General features: G+C 59.6%; 1 protein-coding gene across 4 annotated transcripts; it reads left to right on the top strand.

Annotated features, from left to right (window-relative positions):
• Positions 1-13,249, top strand: CRLF1 (cytokine receptor like factor 1). Of its 4 annotated transcripts, none has more exons than XM_031004063.3 (9): positions 1-256; positions 6,964-7,245; positions 7,909-8,038; positions 8,209-8,378; positions 9,448-9,605; positions 9,707-9,875; positions 12,048-12,235; positions 12,375-12,417; positions 12,903-13,249. In XM_031004063.3, the coding sequence occupies exons 1-9, from the start codon at positions 145-147 to the stop codon at positions 12,914-12,916; spliced, it is 1,266 nt and encodes a 421-aa protein (XP_030859923.1). In that variant the 5' UTR covers positions 1-144; the 3' UTR covers positions 12,917-13,249. The 4 variants fall into 4 exon arrangements, with proteins under 4 accessions (XP_030859923.1, XP_063557182.1, XP_055228169.1 ...); XM_063701112.1 differs by lacking the exon at positions 12,903-13,249 and adding an exon at positions 12,610-12,851 and having other exon boundaries at positions 92-256; positions 12,370-12,417; XM_055372194.2 differs by having other exon boundaries at positions 94-256; positions 12,370-12,417.
• Positions 13,250-13,488: the final 239 nt, after the last annotated feature.

Raw genomic sequence — 13,488 nt, 5'->3', positions numbered from 1 at the left:
CAGACTTGCTCCGGCCTCCGCGTCCGCGCCCAGCGACGTGCGGGCGGCCTGGCCCGCGCCCTCCCGCGCCCGGCCTGCGTCCCGCGCCCTGCGCCACCGCCGCCGAGCCGCAGCCCGCCGCGCGCCCCCGGCAGCGCCGGCCCCATGCCCGCCGGCCGCCGGGGCCCCGCCGCCCAATCCGCGCGGCGGCCGCCGCCGTTGCTGCCCCTGCTGCTGCTCTGCGTCCTCGGGGCGCCGCGAGCCGGATCAGGAGCCCGTGAGTACCCGGCGCCCCACTCCTTCCCCCCTGCCAGAGCAGAGGGCGGGCGCCCCGGGGGCAGCCGCGGGGGGAGGGGGCGCGGGCGCCACCTGGACGGCCGGGGAACAAAGGAAGGCGCCCCCGGCGCAGCCCTCGGGGCGCCCTCACCTGCGGGGTACACGGCGCCGCAGTCCACTGTCCAGAGAGTCCTGCTTCCGCGCCCGAGGCCCTGTTACCTGGGCAGCTGGGCCGAGGGCGCCAGGCCAGGCCCCCGGGGGCTGGGGGGATCGCGGCCTGAGACCCTCTGCATGCCAGGACGTGGCGGGCGCACGCGTCTGCTTCGGTGGACTCTGGGCCCCTGGGACTGCAGGGCACCGCTCCCAGGCGGGGGCGCACGCGGTTGGCGCGCTGGGTGCGGGCCCCCAGCGGGCCCCCCCCAGGCGGAGGGATGAGCCCCACGGGGAGGGCGGGGCTGCAGGGGGGCCGCTCTGGCCGCCTGGCGCGCAGCCCGGGGTCCCGGGGGACTTGTCTCTCCACGGGCCGGCGCCACCGCCCTCCCCCTGCGGGACCCGGCGCACGGGGGTCCGCGGAGTCCCCGCCACCGGCGGCGCTTAGAACCGTTTTCAGCCAGGCTGCGTCGGGCGGAGAGCCTCCAGCGAGAGGAATCTTTGTGAGCGAGTGGGTGAGAGGGAGAGGGAGCGGGAGCCAGTGAGTCCGGGCACCAGCGGGCCCAAACTTTGAGGGGGCCCACTGGGAACCCGCTGCCCTACGGGCCAAGACCCCTGCCCTGGAGGGACTTCTGGCCTCAGGCACTCTGGGGCCCCCCATCCAAGGAACACCCCCGCAAGGATACGTCTCCGTATCCAGACCCGCTCTGGGACACACCCAGAGACACACAAAGAATCACACTGGCTTGTGGCCCGTCACCCTCGCCCTCAAACTCGCGCACACTGCATCCCAGATGCACATTCGCCCACCATAGCGGACGCACACACATTCCAGCCCCGACACACACATTCACGGTCACACACATCCCACAGGGGAGGCGACCCAGGGGCACAGAGGCAGGCACCACTCGCCCCAGACGTTCAGTCACTCCACGCACCCTATCCAGGCGCACGGGCCACCCCGGGGGTCCCGGGCACACACTGCTCCCAGGCTCACCCACCCTGTGCTGGGCTGTTTGCGGGCTGCCTGTAGGGCTCCTCCGGGAAGGGGCAGGGTCCGGGCATCTTCTAGGGGCACTTGCTGAAAGCCTGGCTCTCCCCCGGCTTTCAGGTGAGGGGCTACCTCGGGCCCTCCCAGGGCCCCTGACGGCTCTGCCAGGCGGTGGGCAGCGCCTGTGAGTGCCACTGTGAGCGCCAAGCTTTGTTTTCAGCCAGTAGAGCAGCAGGCGAAGGTGTAGGGGGTGGGGGGGCATTGTAAGTGTGTTTTTTCCTTTAAGGGGGGAAGAAATTAAATAAAAGATTCTCACACCTCGGCAATATGTTTCTACTTACGGTGTGTCTTAGCACCTGACCAGCAGGCGGGTGGGTCGTAAAGTGTCTGCAGGTACCAGCGGGACGGGAGATGGGGACCCCCGTGGGGACCCTGGGATGGAGGCCACCCTTCCGCCCTGCTTGCAGAGAATCTCACACTTTTCCCTTTTAAAACACATGGTGTTCTTTTTTAATAACGGCAGTGGCTCCAGATTGGGAAAAGAGGAGAGAAAAAACTTTTAAAGGCCCCAGCTCTGCGGGAAAGGAGGGGAGGCAGGGAGTGAAAAGGGGGCTGTTCAAAAGCCCAACCTAGGGATCTGCTTTGGGGAGCCCTCTAGGAGGCCCTCCAAACCAAGCCAAGCCCCCACCAACTCCGGCTCAGTGGGCTGTTCCCAGCTGCTCCCCCGCCTGGCCTGGAGTGCGTGCATCTCTGTCCCCAGCGCCTTAGCCCATTGTTTGTGGAGGCCTGGAGGGAGTGCCTAGTCAGCCGGGACCCCAGAGCTGGGAGGGGCTGTCATCTTTGTAGCTCCTGGGGGCTTCAGGCTTCTGAGCCCTCTGGACATTGGATTGCAATCACATCTCATTGATCTCCCCAGCAAGTAGAACGTATTTCTCCTCCCATTTTATGGAGGAGAAAATTGAGAACTGGAGGGGGGAAGTCAATTGCCCAGGTTCTCCCACTGGTGTTGCGCCCATATCCCAGGAGGAGAAAGTGTCCTTCTGACCTTACCGGCTGGGGCTAAGGGGGTGGGAGATTGGTCTGTCCAGGCCCGCCTGGCCTTGCCTTCCCCCAACAACCCGTCGCCGCCCGGTGTCCCCCGCCCAGCCCCGGGAGGGCAGCTGCAGCTGCTGGCAAGTGAGCCACGCCGGCCCAGGCCAGGCGGGTGTGGCAGAGGGGCAGCGCCCCCCAGCCAGGACCCCCCAGAGAGCCCCTTCCTGCCCAGGCCATGCTGGCGGGTGGGGGGGGGGGGGCAGGAGGAGCGAGACCCACTCTAGAAAGGCTGAGAGGGGCCTGGGGTCTGGGCAGGCCTGGCCGTACCTCCCACTCTGTTGGGGGGGCCCAGGCAGGAAGCGGTGGGTGGGCCGGGGCAGAGACGCTGGCACGCCCGAGTTCATGCAGAAGGAATTCCGAATTAGCGGGCGGCTGGCTGCCTGGGACCTCCAGGGCGGTCCCCTGGCCCCCAGCCCCCGCCCCCCTCGGCCGCCCCCGCCTCCTCGGCTCTGGCCCGCTCAGCCGGCTCCTTCGCACGGACGCGGAGACCTCCGGCGAGCCCTGGGCCAAGCCCCAAGCGCAACTGCGATTCCAGGCTCCAGCGAGACAGAGCCCTCGAGCCAAGTTTGCCCCGGAAAATCATCAGGGCCGGCCCAAGAACCGTGTCCACCCCACCTCGCCCATCTGGGGCAGTGAGGGCAAGTGCAGGGCAGCGCTGGCATTCAGGGGGCCTCCCTGGGGGCCACGATCACCCTGTCCTTGGCTGCCATCTCTGCGAAGCTGGGCTGCCCCTGCCTCCTGCAGTCCCTTCTTCCAGCCGCCTGAGGAGTCCTTTTAACGCATATCTCACCGCATCCCTCCCTCCCAGGCTGAGAACCCTGGAATCCCTCTTCCCTGCAGGTCAGGGTCTCTGACCTCTCAAACCTCATTTCCCACCGCTTCTGCCCCAGGACCTTGGCACTTGCAGCTCCCACTGCCTGGACATGCTCTGTTAGATAATGTCACAGCTACTTCTCTTACTTTATTCAGGTCTCTGCTCAAAGGTCACCTCCCCAGACAGGCCTCCCAAGCTTCTGCCGCTGCTCTGTCTTCCTCCAGCCCCTGCTTTACTTTCTCCCCTAGTTATTGTCTTAGATATTTATTTATTCCTTTTTCCTGCTGCTTCCTTGGATTTGATGCCCACAAGGGCAGGACTTTTGTGTGTCTTGGGCATCACCCCAGTGCCCACAGATCCTGACACACTATAGGTACCCTGTGAATGAATAGATGAACGCGTGAACGAACAAAGGAGTGGATGAGTCTTTACAACCACTCTGTGTGGAACGAGAAGCCCCTTTCCAGAGGCTCAAAGAAGTAAAACACTGAGGCCGGGTGCGGTGGCTCACGCCTGTCATCCCAGTACTTTGGGAGGCCAAGGTGGGTGGATCACTGGAGGTCAAGGGTTCGAGACCAGCCTGGCCAACATGGCGAAACTCCGTCTCTCCTAAAAATACAAAAATTAGCTGGGTGTGGAGGTTATGGTGAGCCGAGATTGTGCCACTGCACTCCAGCCTGGGTGACAGAGTGAGACTCTGTCTCAAAAAAAAAAAAAAGTAAAACACTGAGTCAGGCTGGGGGCATTCAAGTCCGGGTCAACTTGGTTTAAAGATCTCATGGGAAAATATTGTCTCCAACAATATTTTCACTCCTCTCAAACAACCTCATGAGGTTTGTTTTGTTGGTTTTTATAAATTTAAATCTAAATTTTTTGTTTCTTTTTTGAGACAGGGTCTCACTGTCGCCCAGGCTGGAGTGCAGAGGTGCAGTCATGGCTCACTACAGCCTCAACTTCCCGGGCTCCAGCGATCCTCCTACCTCAGCCTCCCAAGTAGCTAAGACCACAGGCATGGGCCACCACCCCCTCCCCACCTGGCTAATTTTTGTATTTTTGGTAGAGACAGGGTTTCACCATGTTGCCCAGGCTGTCTCAAACTCTTGACCTCACGTGATCCTCCCACCTCAGCCTCTCAAAGTGCTGGGATTACAGGCATGAGCCACCGCACCCAGCCAACCCCATGACATTGACGCCATGATGCCCACTTTCCAGATGGGGAAACTGAGACTCAGGCATTGGGAGGTTGGCCTGTGCACCCCCTCCTCCTTCTCTGGGCCTTGGTTTCCCTATGGACAAGGTTCTGGTCTCCAGAAGGGGAACTCCTGGGCTGCCCTGATGGCCAGCAGGAGAAGAGGCATCAACCACCCATGGGCGTCCCCAAGTTTCCTGTGCCTAGTACCTGACTCACATACAACCTGGTTCAGGAAGTCCTTTCCCCTCTGACTTTCACAATAGCCCAGGAGACAAAGAGCTTTCTCGTTCTCACTTTGCAGATGAGGAAAACTGAGTGGAGGGAAACAGCGATGATGTCAAGTCCCTTTGGATGGGAGTTGGGGACGTGCAGTTTGCCAGGGCTGCCTTTAGTTCCAGAGGTAGGCAGTGTGGAACAGAACTCTGGAGACCAGAAAATCTGGGCCTAACTAGTATGGCCTTCCCTCATTCCAGCAAGGAAACTCCATCTTTCAGAGCCGGAGTTTTTTCATCTTTAACATATAAGCAGGATTGGCCGAGAAAATGTAGGTAGTCTTAGCCCAGTATTCAGAACACAACAAGTGCTCAATAAATGGTGCTGTTAGGCCAGGCACAATGACTCACGCCTGTCATCCCAGCACTTTGTGAGGCTGAGGCGAGTGGATCACTTGAGGTCAGGAGTTCGAGACCAGCCTGGCCAACATGGCGATACTTGGACTCCACTAAAAATACAGGCTGGGCGCGGTGGTTCACCCCTGCAATCCCAGCACTTTGGGAGGCTGAGGCAGGCGGATCACAAGGTCAGGAGTTCGAAACCAGCCTGACCAGCATGGTGAAACCACATCTCTACTAAAAATACAAAAATTAGCCGGGCACGGTGGTGTGTGCCTGTAATCCCAGCTACTCGGGAGGCTGAGGCAGGAGAATCACTTGAACCTGGGAGGCGGAGATTGCAGTGAGCCGAGATCGCGCCATTGGCACTCCAGCCTGGGCAACAAGAGCAAAACTCCGTCTCAAAAAAAAAAAAAAAAAAATGGTGCTCTTAATGATTCAAGTAAGGGTCAGGGCTTTCATTTTAAGCAGTGCCCTTCCCCCACAGAAACACCTACTATGTGTGAGGCTCTGGGAGTATCACAGGAAGAACCCACAATCTTTTGTTTCTAGTTGCCAAAAAAGAAAAACAAAATGAGAATGAAAAATAAAGAAGGCTAGGCACCGAAGCTCATGCCTGTGATCCCAGGACTTTGGGAGGCCAAGGTGGGAGGATCGCTTGAGGCCAGGAGTTCAAGACCGGCCTGAGCAAACTAGCGAGACCTCATCTCTAAAAAAATATTTAAAAATCAGCCAGGTGTGGTGGTGCACACCTGTAGTCCCAGCTACTTGGGAGCTGAGATGAGGGAGGATCACTTGAACCCAGGAGATCGAGGCTGCAGTGAGCTATGATCGCACCCCACTGCACTCCAGCCTGGCCAACAGAGTGAGACCCTGTCGCTAAAAAAATAAAAAGCAAAGCATGCCTGGGTGTATTGGCTCACTCCTGTAATCCCAGCACTTTGAGAGGCCGAGGGAGGTGGATCACGAGGTCAGGAGTTCAAGACCAGCCTGGCCAATATGGTGAAATCCCGTCTCTACTAAAAATACAAAACTTGGCCGGGCGCAGTGGCTCACGCCTATAATTCCAGCACTTTGGGAGGCCCATACGGATGGATCATGAGGTCAGGAGATCGAGACCATCCTGGCTAACATGCTGAAACCCCGTCTCTACTAAAAATACAAAAAATTAGCCAGGCGTGGTGGCGGGCGCGTAGTCCCAGCTACTTGGGAGGCTGAGGCAGGAGAATGGCGTGATCCCGGGAGGCGGACCTTGCAGTGAGCCGAGATGGTGCCACTGCACTCCAGCCTGGGCGACAGAGCAAGACTCCGTCTCAAAAAAAAAAAAAAATACAAAAGTTAGTCAGGCATGGTGGTGCACACCTGTAGTCCCAGCTACTCGGGAGGCTGAGGCAGAAGAATTGCTTGGACCCGGGAGGCGGAGGTTGCAGTGAGCCGAGATCGTGCCACTGCACTCCAGCCTGGGCGACAGAGCGAGACTCTGTCTCAAAAAAAAAAAAGCAAAGCATAGTGTTTGTCATAACAATGTGCTAAGCAAGAGTCACTTGGATCCGATTGAGCCTATATGCCCGAGTTGTGTGACCCCTCAGAGAACCTTAAGCATGTCAGTGATGAAGAGTTTTGGAAGGATCCAGTGTTGGAGTCAGACAGACCTGGACAACTCGAGGTCTGTCAGTTTGGCCACCAGTGTTGCCCTGGGCATTTAACCCAACTGATCTCTACCTTCTCTATCTGTAAAATGGGGGACAATCATTAACAGCGTCTTCTCAGGACTACCATGAACCCTGGAGGTCCTGGCATGGTTGGGGGCTTGGAGGGTCCCCACCCTGGCCTGACACGTGCTCCTCTTTGACCCCAGACACAGCTGTGATCAGCCCCCAGGATCCCACGCTTCTCATCGGCTCCTCCCTGCTGGCCACCTGCTCAGTGCACGGAGACCCACCAGGAGCCACCGCCGAGGGCCTCTACTGGACCCTCAACGGGCGCCGCCTGCCCCCTGAGCTCTCCCGTGTGCTCAACGCCTCCACCTTGGCCCTGGCCCTGGCCAACCTCAATGGGTCCAGGCAGCAGTCGGGGGACAACCTCGTGTGCCACGCCCGTGACGGCAGCATCCTGGCTGGCTCCTGCCTCTATGTTGGCCGTAAGTTGGCACCCAGGACACCCCAGGGGTAGCTCTTGGGAGCGGCATCTCCTTCTGGAGTGAGGCATGAATTGTGGGCCTTCTGGCCTGGGGATGAGCTGTGGGCACACTGGCATGGCTATGCAGGTCTTTGAGGTGGGAATGAGAACCTGGCGACCTGGTCGGGCAAGGTGGCTCATGTCTGTAAGCCCAGCACTTTGGGAGGCTGAGGTGGGTGGATCACTTGAAGCCAGGAGTTCGAGGCCAGGCTGGCCTACATGGCGAAACCCCATCTCTACTAAAAATACAAAACTTAGCCAGGCGTGCTGACAGGCACCTGTAATCCCAGCTACTTGGGAGGCTGAGACAGGAGAATTGCTTGAACCCGGGAGGCGGAGGTTGCAGTGAGCTGAGATGGCACCATTGCACTCCAGCCTGGGGGACAGAGCGAGACTTTGCCTCGAAAAAAGAAAAAGAACCCAGAGATCGAGTCACCAGCCTCTCAAGAGCCCTTGCAGTTGTCACACCAACTGTGCTGGCATTTCTCAGCACAGGGCTGAGACTGTCCTGTCTGCCCTCCTTCCACTCCAAGGTGGGGGCCTGGTGGGTGGGCAGCAACCCCTCGGCCCAGGCTCAGCTAGTCCAGACCCTCAGCCTGCTTCCTGCACCCTCCCCTTCTCCCAGTGCCCCCAGAGAAACCTGTCAACATCAGCTGCTGGTCCAAGAACATGAAGGACTTGACCTGCCGCTGGACGCCAGGGGCCCACGGGGAGACCTTCCTCCATACCAACTACTCCCTCAAGTACAAGCTTAGGTTGGTGGTGGCCTGAGGGCGATGTGTGTGTCCCAGGCTGGCTGCGTGACCTTGACCAACGCGGACCCTCTCTGAGCCCCCATGTGTTGTCTGCACCCTGAGGCTACCATGGTGAGGTCTGGGGGCCACAAGGAACCCTCATGTGTCCTGTCGCCCTCCCATCCCCACAGGTGGTATGGGCAGGACAACACATGTGAGGAGTACCACACAGTGGGGCCCCACTCCTGCCACATCCCCAAGGACCTGGCTCTCTTTACGCCCTATGAGATCTGGGTGGAGGCCACCAACCGCCTGGGCTCTGCCCGCTCCGATGTGCTCACGCTGGATATCCTGGATGTGGGTGAGCCTCCAGTGTCTGCTAGGCCCCTCCCTTGGCACCAGCCCCATCCACCAAGCATCCCGAGGGGTCCCCTGCACCTTCTCATTTTTCCTAGGGTCCCGCCTGCCCCTCCCCAGCCCGGCAACTCCCGGGTTGTCCCTGCTGGTCAGAGGGAAGGTAGGTAAGTAGCTGAGCATCCGCTCATCAGTCCGCAGCCCCCAGAAACAGCCAGGATACCCCCACTCCACAGAGAACACCTGGCCTGGCCACCTCCCCCTCGGCAGCCCAGGTGTGCAGGAGGGGGCCCTGGGGAGAGGGGAGGGGGCGCCCAGGTCGGGAGGCGCCCCAGGAAGCCGAGGCCTGGAGCTGGGGGGCGCAGGGCGGGAGGCAGGAAATGGATGATCTGTGAGCAGAATTGAGCCTAATCTAATTAGGGTGTTTCTCAGCCCCAAGCAGGCCTGTGCCTTAACCCTTTAGGCCCCTCACCAAGGCCTCAGGGGGAGAGGCCAGCTTACCCTGCTGCCCTCAGGGGCCCCCAGAAGGATCCTCAGAACCCCCCAACACACACATATGCCTGGGTTGTAGCCCCCATCCCTGCCCCGGCAGCCTGCCTCACTCTTCCCCACATCCTAACGCTACAGTGGGAAAGTTCTAAGCCTCAGTTGCTTCTCTGCACCCAGCAAAATGTCACATCAAAGATTTCAGTAAGAGTGGAAGGGAGGTGTGAGTGGGGAGGGGGTGGCAGGGGGGTTCCCAGAAGGCTGAAGGCCTGACAGCCCCTGGCCTCCTAAGCATGATAATAATAATATCATCAACCCCGCAATGGCTGCTTTCCCATAGTCAGTTGAAGATAGGATTATGTTTCTCCCGTCACAGATAATAATGGTGATAACAGCTAACATTAATTAGGTGCTGAGTGTTTCTCCAATATTATATATCGTGTAATCCACCAGTCCTGGGGGTGGGGGCAGAGGGAGGAGGAGGAAAACAGAGGCAGGTGCCATCTAGGCCAAGTGCCCTGGGCCACACTGCTGGGGGAAGTTAAACCCAGACAGTCCCAGGCTGAGAGGGGCCCTCCTCTGCCCCGCAGTGACCACGGACCCCCCGCCCGACGTGCACGTGAGCCGCGTCGGGGGCCTGGAGGACCAGCTGAGCGTGCGCTGGGTGTCGCCACCCGCCCTAAAGGATTTCCTCTTTCAAGCCAAATACCAGATCCGCTACCGAGTGGAGGACAGTGTGGACTGGAAGGTGACCCGCCCCTTCCCTGACTCCGCCCCTGTTCCTTCCAGGCCCCGCCCCCGCTCCTGCTAGGCCCCGCCCTCTACTCTGACCTTGTCCTCACTGTCCAGGTGGTGGACGATGTGAGCAACCAGACCTCCTGCCGCCTGGCCGGCCTGAAACCCGGCACCGTGTACTTCGTGCAAGTGCGCTGCAACCCCTTTGGCATCTATGGCTCCAAGAAAGCGGGGATCTGGAGTGAGTGGAGCCACCCCACAGCCGCCTCCACTCCCCGCAGTGGTGAGCACCCTCCTAGGGCTGGGTGATCCAGCGGCCAGTCCGAAACCAGCTAGAGCCTCTGTTTCCTTGTTTTCTTTTTTTTTTTTTTTCTTTTGAGACACGGCCTCATTCTGTCGCGTAGTGGTGTGATCTGCACTCACTGCAACCTCTGCCTCCCGGTTTCAAGCGATTCTCCTACCTCAGCCTCCCAAGTAGCTGGGACTACAGGCACGCGCCAACATGCACAGCTAATTTTTGTATTTTTTAGTAGAGACAGGATTTCACCATGTTGGCCAGGCTGGTCTCGAACTCCTGACCTCGGGTGATCTGCCCATTTCGGCCTCCCAAAGTGCTGGGATTACAGGTGTGAGACACCATGCCCAGCCTGTTTCCTGATTGTCTCCAAGAGAGTAGAAGTCTCAAACTGGCGGCCCCCCCAGAGCTGAATGTGGCCCTTGGATCTATTTTCTTTGGCCTGTTGTTTGGAAAACAAAAAAAAAGTTTGACCAACTAGTAGAAATTTTAAACCTAGGAAGTTTTTACACAAATATCCTAGATTCCCTAGAAAAATAAATTATCTAGAAAATGTAACAGCATGGCCTACAGCCCCCACCAGCAGTGGTCTCCCCTTCTCAGGACCCTCACTCTCCATTTGCCCATCCCCATCTGGTCTGTTTTGGCCACTCAGACTCCCTCCTAAGAGGGCCAGTGAGTTTGAGACCCCTGCTTCTAAGGCCAATGGGCTGCCAACTCCCACTTTGATGGGCCTCAGTTTCTCCTTCTGATCAAGGCAGGGGGATGGGAATGATTAGGTGCCTAGGTCTGCTTCCTCTTGCTGTCTGGGATTTCTCTGGGTCCACAGGCCTCTAGTCTCTCTTTTGTGAAATGAAACGAAAGCTGTTACTTGGAATGTCTGGCCTCCGTTTCCCCATCTGGAAGGTGGGGTCGAGAATCCCACTTGCCTTGGGCTGTTATGAGGGTTGGATGACATAATTTGTGGCAAGTGCCCACATGGTGGGTGCCACCTAAGTGTTTGCAGGCAGTTGGCATGGAGGTACTTATTGTCCCATCCACCCAGGGTTTCACTGCAAGGGAGGCCGCTTTTTCTTAGGTGAGGACACTGAGGCTCTAGGTCACACAGGTCTAAACTTAGTTCACCGGGAAGACCAAGCTCACTCTGGCTCGTGAGATGATAGGGAAACTGAGGCCCAGAGAGGGTCCCAGAGCTAGGGAGGGGTAGAGTCAGGCTCCAGCCAGCTCCCCAGCCCCTATCCCGGGCCCCTCCAGGTTCAGGGGTGGGCGGGAGCAAGCGCAGCCGGGAGGGGCCTGAGCCTTGGCCCCTGCTCGTGCCCGGCACCTGCGATTCTTGCACAGGAGCCAGCAGGCCGCTGCGTCCGCAGGGGAGGCCGGGGAAGGCCAGCAGGGGCGGCGGGGGCCGGGGCCGTGCCAGGGCCTGTCAGCGGGTCCCCGGCTTTATTTATGACGTGAGGCCGATGTCCTTATCCGCCGGCCTGCTGGGGGCTGGCTGCAGCCGGCAGCTGGACCGACAGGCAGGCCTCCCACCTGGCCCTCCTGGCCCACTCCCTGTCCCATGGGCCCATGCTGGGGACTGTCCCATGGGGTCATCTTGCACTCGGTCTCCCTTCATCTGTCACTCTTCCTCTGTGTCTCTGTCTCGATCTCTTTGTCCCTATGTCCCCAGGGTTTCTGTCCTTCCCTGATCAGGCCCTTTCCTCCTGGGCTGACCCCCTTGGCTTTCACCCACCCTGCGTCTCCATCTCTCCATCCCTGGCCCCGGCTCTCTCATCCGTGCGTCTTTCTCCCTTTCTCTTTTTCGGCCCCCTTCTCTGTCTGTCTGTCTCTGTGTCTCATCCCCCCGGCTCTGGCCTCTCTCATTCTCCCCTCCCCCCACTCCACTCGCACCTGGCTCAGGCCACAGGAATCGGGTTCCTGGAGGAGATGTGGAGGAGGAGCCCCTTCCTTCCCCCTCCCCCCCACCTCCCCAGGGGCGCAGCCGGGCCAGGGGCGCAGCTGGGCTGCTGTGCAGGGCCGCGGGGAGGACTCGTCCTTGAGAAACGGGGAGGGAGGTTCCCCGAGGGGAGCATGGTCCCGCCGCGCCGGGGTCTCCCCTCTCCTGCCCGCGCGCACCCCCTGCCGGGCGCGCCCTGACACTGCCGCTCCGCCCACCACCAGAGCGCCCGGGCCCGGGCGGCGGGGCGTGCGAGCCGCGGGGCGGAGAGCCGAGCTCGGGGCCGGTGCGGCGCGAGCTCAAGCAGTTCCTGGGCTGGCTCAAGAAGCACGCGTACTGCTCCAACCTCAGCTTCCGCCTCTACGACCAGTGGCGAGCCTGGATGCAGAAGTCGCACAAGACCCGCAACCAGGTAGGAAGGAGGGACCCGCGGGCGTGGGGGTGGGGACAGGGAGCTGGGGGGGCCCAGAAAACAGGGGAGTGGGAAGACAGCAGGCTGTGGACGCAGGTCTGCAGCCCCCACGACACCTCTGCCTTCCTTCCAAGCACAGGACGAGGGGATCCTGCCCTCGGGCAGACGGGGCACGGCGAGAGGTAAGGTGGGCCTGAATGGGTGGGCGGGAGGGAGCAAGGGGAGGGCCCCTTCCGGTGGCTGCAGGTCTTGTTCACACCCCCACGCCTCCCAACCCCAGCCTTACAGTCGCTGAGATGGAATCCGTCCTCTTCCTTTGTTATTCATCAGCATTTACGTAGCACTTACTGTATAACTGGCATTGTCTCCTTTAGCCTAAGAACATTCAATGCCCTGAAAATGTCCGAAGTGGAATCTCCTCCGAAATGAATGAACATACTCACCCTAGTTAGCACGCATGGGCGCCTACTGCATACTGGCCCCGCGCCAAGTGCTTTACCTGCAGCTCAGATAGCCTCGCCAAGGCCCAGAGAGGGGCAGGACCCTGCCCAAAGTCACACAGCCAGAAGCGGTGGGGACAGGACACGAATGAAGCCTCCTTCAGTGGCTCTGTGGTGCGGCCCTCTCCTGGACTCCCTGCTTAGCTTGGCTTCCCCTCTGCCTGCAGGTCCTGCCAGATAAGCTGTAGGGGCTCAGGCCACCCTCCCTGCCACGTGGAGACGCAGAGGCCGAACCCAAACTGGGGCCACCTCTGTACCCTCACTTCAGGGCACCTGAGCCACCCTCAGCAGGAGCTGGGGTGGCCCCTGAGCTCCAACGGCCATAACAGCTCTGACTCCCACGTGAGGCCACCTTTGGGTGCACCCCAGTGGGTGTGTGTGTGTGTGTGTGTGAGGGTTGGTTGAGTTGCCTAGAACCCCTGCCAGGGCTGGGGGTGAGAAGGGGAGTCATTACTCCCCACTACCTAGGGCCCCTCCAAAAGAGTCCTTTTAAATAAATGAGCTATTTAGGTGCTGTGATTGTGAAGGTGAGTTTGGGGCCTGCCTGGCCTGGGGTGGGGGCTGTGAGATTTGAGGGGAATGTGAGGCGTCTTAATGAGCCTTTGAGATTAGAATTTTCACCTCCCAGGACTTCAGACTGTCTCTCCAGTATTTGCAAGGTCTGATTCTGAACTCCTTGGAGAATGTGATTCAAAATACGTGAGCTGGCTGGCTGCAAAGGCTCATGCCTGTAATCCCAGAACTTTAGGAGGC

Source organism: Gorilla gorilla, chromosome 20 (genome assembly GCF_029281585.2).
Source record: "Gorilla gorilla gorilla isolate KB3781 chromosome 20, NHGRI_mGorGor1-v2.1_pri, whole genome shotgun sequence".
Lineage (NCBI taxonomy): Eukaryota > Metazoa > Chordata > Mammalia > Primates > Hominidae > Gorilla > Gorilla gorilla.
Note: the sequence above shows the minus strand (reverse complement) of the source record. Positions and strands in the feature narration are given on the sequence as shown.